This window comes from Esox lucius, chromosome 13, assembly GCF_011004845.1.
Source record: "Esox lucius isolate fEsoLuc1 chromosome 13, fEsoLuc1.pri, whole genome shotgun sequence".
Taxonomy (NCBI): domain Eukaryota; kingdom Metazoa; phylum Chordata; class Actinopteri; order Esociformes; family Esocidae; genus Esox; species Esox lucius.
In genome coordinates this window covers 4071911-4080510 of record NC_047581.1, presented here as the reverse complement: position 1 = coordinate 4080510, position 8600 = coordinate 4071911, and the positions used below count along the sequence as shown (strand labels likewise).

Genomic DNA, 8600 nt, shown 5'->3' with positions numbered 1-8600 from the left:
GGACATCCTAATCTCAGGCCAATGGGCCTATTTGCTTCCTGAATATATGTAAATGTCTGAATGCCAGTTTCTCTTTTTTCATTGTTTTAGCCAAGGTGAGGTGATCCTATTATAGATGCAATGGGAGAGTTGGTATTACTTTGGAATATAGATTACTATGGCATTCCTCGTTCATCTTCATACTCAAGCATGTAGGGGTAATGGTAATTACACACACGTAAGTCTAAGTGATCAGACTTGGTATCCTTGAGTCCTGGATTCTCAAAGCAGTCTGGTTAGACCCAAGAACATATGACATTAACTAGTCTAATGTCATAACATTCTGTGTAGCCCCAGGAACACATGCTTTTTTACTGTATGGTTTGTGTTAAAAGACCTACACCTTATGGTTGCTTATGCTAACTGATATAGGCACATACACATATGTAAATTAAAGTGACCAGACTGATCATCCCTGAGTTCCAGGTTGCTACACGATCCCTTGTTTTCCTTACTTGACTGATGAGGAGCATTGAGGATAACGTAGGCTGTGAAACACGTTCTTTTAAATGTTTGGTTTGTGACGAAAGATTAGCAACCTTTTCTAAGAACTTCCAGTATATTATGGCCATTTATGATTGCGTATGTTTACAAACAATATGGAGTCAGATTATTAGATATGAAATTATCACGTAGGTCATAGACTCTCATTTGCACACATTTTCCTACCTGTCCACTCAGTAGCATTAAAAGGGGTTTACCTTTATTCCCCCATACCACACAATCAAAACTAATGAAAGCAAACCAAGCATAGAAATATACCATCCTTAAATGGAAACAAAACCACAACAAACAAAACAAAAAACAGAACCCTAGACCCACAATTAAAATGTTCAATGCGCACTGAACATATCTGATATTTCTGAGCATTTCATGAAGCCTCAACAAATGTAAAGATTGTCACCACTTCAGAAAGCCTCGTTCTGCCCATCACTACAAAATACCTGAATATGCATCCTCAGATTCAAATCTAAACACCAATGACAAATTGATTATCGAACAACAACTACAGCCCTGTTATATTTTTCCTTGCAATTTTCCTTTATTTAGTCTGTCAAATTCAAACATTTCTGGTTACACACCCAACCCAGAGCTGCCTCCCTGGGTTCTTTTTATCTTCCCCAAAATGAGGCCTGATTGAGAGTAAGTGCTTTTCATTTACAGGAAGCTACCAAGCTCTGTTCAAAGGCAGGTGGTTGTTGCAGGGGTGGTTGTCCAACACTGATGCAGGCAAGGGCATATTTACCTCAATCCACTCTTTATAAAGAACTGGCTTTGCAGACACAGATTAAGCCTAATCCTAAAAACATTGCACTCAATGAACCTTCTTCAGTTGTTGTCAAATTGTAATTAGAACAATAGACTTAATTTGTTTCAGAGATAAGCCGATGATGTGCTGGGCAACAAAGGTTAGATGCCCTTGATGGCCAAGATGGTTCAATTTATTCGCAATTTAAATTGTAACAGACTATTAAGCAATTTAAGTTTTACTTTAGAATGAATATACAATTGCTTTATGATTTAACTAAACATAAACAAAGAAGTAACCTAGATAGGGAACTTCAAAACGTTCTGATGGTTTTACAATTTTATGATCTGCTTTTGATTGTCATATTCTGTGCAATAAATGTTACTGCTTTGCGTCAATGATCTGTTGATGTCTTCATTGATCACACTTTTGATTATGGATACATATTATGGATGTGTGAATTTCATGTTCAAACACTTTATATCTTACCGTATCTTTCGTATGGTAGTAAGACCTACACCAGAAATGTTGTACTCTATCGGAAAGGGGAGATTTGCAGCTTTCAGACAGTACCATCCAATAAAGGATCGATGAAACCGTTTGGAATCAATTTAATAATTAGTTTCCCCAGCTTCCCTGGCAGATTTGGTTCCCCCCACTGTTGACTGCCATGGTAAGATTTTTTCACTACATCTCAGGACAACATGTTTCAATATTCCAGAAAGGTTCAGGTTTCGGGGCTCTTGAATGGTGCAGTGTAACTTCATTATTGTGACCAGGGTTCTAATCCTAATCATGTATTTTCCAAAAATGCTAGGGAGTCCTGCAGAGGACAGTGCAAATTTGCTCAGCTGTTGCTTTGCACCTTTGTGACAAATCCTGAATTTCAACATATTTGTAAATCATTTCAGGGATTGTTCAGTGATTTTACACTTGCATCACAGACCCCCCCGTCTCAGTTTCCAAGGTGTTACGCTGCTATATTATTGTGCTGGGGGACATGAGGGATGTACTACTAACTTTTCTCAGTTTCCTCCAATTTTAAAATTTAGAAGGAGATGAGGTCCTGGTCCACACCTGCGGATTACCTGGTTTGGGGGGACCGTTGCTGTTCCTGTCCTTGTCCACCTGGTCATACTTCTGACCTAGTCTAAAATCAAATATACTCTGGATTTAGCCCAGAGAAATTTATTTATTATTCCAATTGGACTCTTAATATCTCACCCGGCACAGCCAGAAGAGGACTGGTCACCCCTCTGAGCCTGGGTCCTCTCTAGGTTTCTTCCTAAAATTCGACCTTCTTAGGGAGTTTTTCCTAGCCACTGAAATTCAACACTACTGTTGTTTGCTCCTTGGGGTTTAAGGCCGGGTGTCTCTGTAAAGCACTTTGTGACAACTGCTGTTGTAAAAAGCGCTTCATAAATACATTTTGATAAAAATTTTGATTGACATACACAAATATAAACAAGTAAAGAGAGACAGAGAAAAACATGAACCATATCTTACTTTTAACAGTGAATAATCATCAATGGAATGAATGTCAATATATTTGTCAATATGTTTATTTATCAAGAAATGGAACCTATGGGACATTTATGTAAAATGTATGTAAAAACCCACACCAAATAAAGTGTTATTAACAGCCCTCAATCAGCAAATCTTCTGCATATTGTTCCAGAATGTTTACATATTTAACGCAGGTGGGATTTCCTCCACATTCAGATGGCCACACCTCAACTGTAGCCTGGGAATCCAGAGGGTATCTATATCTAAAACAAAGGGGAAGGGTTTAGACAATCTCTCAGTTTTGTTTTTAAAAAATGTGTAATCTTTATTTTCATGTCCATCTGTAGATGCTCTATAAATGGTTTGATAAAAGGATTACTATTGATTAACAAATTAAGCATGGTAGGTTAGATTTATGATGAGGGTTAGGATTAGTAAATAGTTATCTGAGAATGTAGAGACCTCCATTTGGGACTCTTGAAATAAAGTGTTATTTTAAAGGCCTGGGAATGCTTCAGCGTTTTCTGTGCAGAATTTAAAATGTGTAATAGTGAATGTGTTTGAGTTCATACTTCCTCAAACTGCGTTCAATTAGAAAAGAAAACTATTAATATAGCTAGAGGACAGTAGAGAGCGATTAACTGAGACCCAATCCCAAAGAAGAAGATCTTTTTTTTTGCCAAAAAGGAATTAATTAGACACTAAACAAGGAAAAACAATAAAACAATACAAGAGATGGAGGAGAATCATGTAGTGTACAAATAGAGTTGGTACAGCCACTGTTTACTGCAAGAAAAATGGATACTATACAAATTATCACTGTTGGTCTATAGCATCTCCTTGTTGGCCGCTATTCGTTGGTCTTTATATAATCTATGACTTGAATCATACAAGGACATTTAAAACAGACACACTCACTTATAACTCCTGCCAACTTGAATCTGCATTCTGTCTGCACCCACAATAAGGTATTGTCCACCAGTTTTCATGTCCACAGAAGTGCATGAGGCCTTTTTCACAAATTCCAACTCTGAGTTGATTTTGTGATTTTCCAAACCTGTCATTTACAAAAGAAAAATATAGTTGAACATAAAATATAACTAAACTACAGTTTAAGTCAATTTAAAGGACAAAATGATATAAAATTAAGACATACCCATTTTTAAGGGATTTAGCATGTTTGCCACATAGGTAATGAAATCACCTTCTTCCACAATGGATTTGATTTTTACCTTAAATGCTGTGAGAAAAGATACAACAAAATCATCAACAATCAATAACAAACACACTACAATATAAATGTATTTAATTAAACTACTGGACATTGGTGAATGGTTTGGCTTATGCATAGTAAAAAAATAATAATTGTTAAGAGCATGTGCATGTAAAGCCAGCATTGTGAATTCCCACGGATGGCCAGTAATGGATAGGAGTGTTTTCTAAATAACTTGTAAGGTGTTTCAAAACATGTTGCAAATCTTAAACACTTTCTTATATTTTAGAACATTCTAATAAGGGAACAAATTCAAATCATTCTAATAAAGAATGTTGTGCAAGTAGACTCAAAATACAGTTATTTACTAACTAATATATTTTTTGTTGAACTATCCATATAATAATTTCTAGGTGAATGAAAACTGAAACATATTGAACACATTTTTAAATTGCATCAACATTTTGGTCAACGTAACATTTTTAATTTAAGTAATACTTAGAGAAACCTAGTTGAGTAAATAAATGCTTTGTAATTAGTCACTAAATAATAATGGGTTTAAACAATCCAAAACACCTTAAAAGTTTTTACAGTGTGTGGTAACTGGTATAAAACCAAAACTTACCATAATGTATATGGTCATGGCAGGTATCACGTTTTCTACCATCAGCAGTGATGCTGGTATCCATGTCGTATTTGAAGTTGCAGCATTCCGCTATTACAAAGCAACATATTGCAGTAATAAACATATAGAACATTTATACTGATGACTGTTCAAAATCACCAGCCAGTTCTCTAACCTTAACAAAGGATTAATAAAATAAAATAGATAAATGACCTACCTGCCATACAGTGGCACTGTTCCCCCACACAAAGCCTCAGTAGCTTGGCTTCAGAATTTGAGTAGAGCTTAGAGCATTGGCTCTCTGATGAAGAATAAAAAAATATTATTTTTTATTTGGTCAAACATCCTATGGTGTATTTATTCATGTACCTTAGCCCAGGGGTTTTGTTTCTGCCAAACTGTACCTCGATCATTGAACTCGTAGACTTTAAAAAAGGAGGCACTGACCATGCCAACTTGGAAGAGATTTTGTATTCGGAATCCCACACAGATGAACTGGTCAGAGGGGACCTGAGTATGAAAAGCATTGACAGTGTAGCACACATTATAAGTAAGGTATATCACATCAATTGGACTACTGCATAGGACTAATTTAAACAAGATTAAGATTCAGATTTAGAACTCATGCAGGCACGTCCTATGTCCTATGCAGGCATGTGCACAGGCAGGGGTGAAGGGGTGCAATGGCCCCTGTCCCCCTGCTCCGCCACTGACAAATTGCCTTCCTGTCTGGATGTTTTTTTTAAAGAATATAATTTTTTTCTAAACCCAACCAAAGAGTATGTAGTACATTGAAATATAGGCACCCAGGCAAAAATCTGAACACTCCTTCTTCTTCCAAATGGTTTTGCCTAATTTCAAACTTAACATGCCCCCATTTATGTTTTTTGTGGTTATTATAATCACTCTAACCCTCTATTAATCATCTCAAACTTAGACCCAAAGTATATAATAAATGTGTCAATAACTTTGCTTTTCTGGCCAGCAAATAGAGTTTGACAAACACAGTTTATTTTTCATAGAATATATGCAGCCTTATTATGGCCTGAAGTAACACTTACTGAGTCGAGCTGAAGCACAACCATGTCCTCTGTGATTTTGTAGTCAGTAATCACAGATTCCAGTCCATTCAAAAACTGTGAGGGAAACGATCATATGATTGAAACCAGGTGGAAAATAAAAATAACATTTTGGCAAAATGATGAAACATGAGCATGTTCATACCATATTTAGATCTTCTTGGAAGGGCCGCACGCCAGTGGGCAGCTGGATTTCCATGACTGTGTGGCTAGCCTCAGTAAACATTTCATTTGGACGGGGTTTGTATCTTAGTAAAAAAAATAATTTTGCAGACATTTGGGTTAGCGTTAAGTGCCTTGCCTTGTCAGCTGGGGAATTTGAACGACCAATCGTTTGGTTGCAGGCGTAACACTAACCACTAGGCTAGAGTGTAACACAATCTGTCTGACACAATATATCAAGAATTGTTCTATCATGAGTTTGTATGTTACTATACAAAAAATCTTGCTGGAGCAAGGATTTGCATTTTAATGATATTCATGAAAAAGTAAGCAACATTTCACTCACTTTGCACATGCGACAATTCGAGATTTATGGAGCATAGTATCTGGGTAAGTAGAAATTAGAGTTAGTCTATATTTGGTGCCATGTTTCATCTGGTGCCATATTTAAATAAAGTGTCATACCTTTTGACTTTAGGTCAGGACTATGTAGTTGAATGGAAATGTCAAAGTTGCACATTTCATTATTCTCTGTTGTTTTATAATAAACTGTCTTCATCTGTGGTCAGAGAAAAAATAAGAATACTCTTTAAACGGGCAAACTGGAGTTCAGACAATAATTCCATATGACAGTCGAACAATAGCTCACAATACATTTTTAAGATAATGATGAATCTATGAATCAAGAATATATCAATCACAGAATCCTTTTTCAATATGAGCACAGGGGAACAGAGTCAGAGATCAGTAGCTTCTGGGCTAAGTGAGTAGAGTGAACAGTTCCAGTATAGATGGAACTTACCTTAACAATGGAGACTCCTGAACCATAGCCTGTGGTCACTCTGACATCATTATCCTTAGACACCTGTAAACATTCAACAGTGTGACTTTGGAGTGGCAGGAAGGTTATAGAGGCAAGCCAGCAACTGGCCAGTTCAAGTCCAAGATCTGAATTTGGTGAGAATTCTTCTGGTCTCAACTCTGCAGGTTTCACCCAAGCCACCTCAAGGAATTATTAGAGTGATACGAGACAAGACAACCATATTTGAATAGTATCCTTTAAGCCCTGACAGTGATGGCCAATTGCATCACCTTCCATGGGACCCCTGGGCTAATACGCAAGCAGGATCCAAATACGGGTCTCACAATGACACAGCTAAATGTAAGGCAGTGCCCGCACACAGCAGGTTCTGATGGGTATAATGTCAGATGGGTGTCAGGGTTTATTTAGCAATAAGAAAATCTAATTTACTGAAAACGGTTCACCAGACATATTACTGGGCAATTTAAATTTCACAAAACTTGCCTTCAATTTATTGTTTTACAACTTTTTTCCCCACTCTTCCTCTTTTGTCCTTATCCTTTACCAGTCCCCTTCCACTCACAAGGCAGGCAATGTGCTTGGCTACATCTTGACTAAAGGCTGTTTTTCATTGCAGTTCCCCTCTAGGTCACTGATCACTAACTTGACTCCTTGTCTCTCCTCCAACCCTACCCACTCAGCCACCACTCAAATGGTCATGCAACTTCACTTTTTTTTCTTACTCCCCTACTACTCTGTCCTTTTCTATCCTAATCCCTCCTATCTGCTAAAACATTCTCACTGTTATCTCCTCATTCTGCCCTTCCAACCTACTCTTCTCCCTCTCCACATCCCAAAACAATTCTCATTGTCTCTTTTCCTGGCTGACTCGGCCCTCCCCCTTTTCCATGGTTAACCTCACAAATCAAGGCTGCAGGCTGAAATATTATGGGCATGACAAACTTAACACAACACATAAGTGCTGACCAACTCTGAGCAATTGGACAATAGATAGGACGTGGGGCTGGGCCCATTACTGATGCAACTCAATGCTAACTAGTATTAGCGCCCTGTTTTAATGTCAGTTGGAACCGTTCGTAGCTCTTTAGATGTCCTCTTAGACTTCAGTCACTGCACAAATACTACTTAGCAACACTCCCTTCAATTAACCCATACACTTAACAAGAGAAAGAACCAGGTGAGCCTAGTTCAGCTGGCCCGTGATTAGAAGGAATGAATGTTGTTGCTCTCACTGGACTTCATCCTGGATCTCCCATGTGAGAGGCTGCGTTCTTAACCACTATGCCATGAAGCTACATGTAAGCTGAATGAAAGCGTCTCGACATTAGATCATTTTGTATTGCATTAACATCACGCCAAGTTTTAATATTTCACTGGACTCCATTAAGCCTTGTTTTAAACTGATTAACGTTTCTTATTAAGTTTACTTCCACAACAAATAGCGTCTATGAACTGTATAGCTTTTGCCACTGGCCGTTTTAACAGCATATTAGCCAGTAATAGGCTTACTAGTATCTACTAACTTACTACTTGGAATAGTCATAAGAATTGAGCTAGCAAGACTGAAAATTAATTTTACAGCCAAAGTTATTTCATTTCATTGCATTTGTGAATTACATTTTTACAGTCACTTTTAATATTGGTGACGATAACTGACTTTTTTGTCAAGTGAATAGATGAGAATCGTGGAAATCCCTTGTCTTTTACTGCACAAGGGCTTGTGATCTACTGTATATTACCCCAAAAAGCATGCATCGATGCATACTTCGAAAATCCACCAGAAATTGTTGGAATATAATTGTAAACAATTTTATTTTAGGCTTACTACAACATACCTTCTGAAGAAGGAATCCAGTGAAGTTTTTGTCTATCCTGAACAAATCCTAATGCATAATTTGCTTTGA

The 8600-nt window shown here is 37.3% G+C and overlaps 1 protein-coding gene across 4 annotated transcripts in view; it reads right to left on the bottom strand.

Moving 5' to 3' along the window:
* Positions 1–2832: 2832 nt before the first annotated feature.
* The window catches only part of c5 (complement component 5), a 70864-nt gene continuing 65096 nt past the window's right edge, over positions 2833–8600 (bottom strand). For all 4 annotated transcript variants that reach the window (XM_010903912.4, XM_034296550.1, XM_034296549.1 and 1 more), the window contains 11 exons: positions 6676–6738; positions 6339–6432; positions 6220–6259; positions 5857–5959; positions 5694–5768; positions 5037–5142; positions 4850–4933; positions 4633–4722; positions 3951–4034; positions 3713–3851; positions 2833–3057 (listed from right to left, as the gene is read on the bottom strand). In XM_010903912.4, coding sequence (XP_010902214.2) covers positions 2925–3057; positions 3713–3851; positions 3951–4034; positions 4633–4722; positions 4850–4933; positions 5037–5142; positions 5694–5768; positions 5857–5959; positions 6220–6259; positions 6339–6432; positions 6676–6738 — 1011 coding nt within the window. In that variant the 3' untranslated portion in view covers positions 2833–2924. The remainder of the gene's footprint in view (positions 3058–3712; positions 3852–3950; positions 4035–4632; positions 4723–4849; positions 4934–5036; positions 5143–5693; positions 5769–5856; positions 5960–6219; positions 6260–6338; positions 6433–6675; positions 6739–8600) is intronic.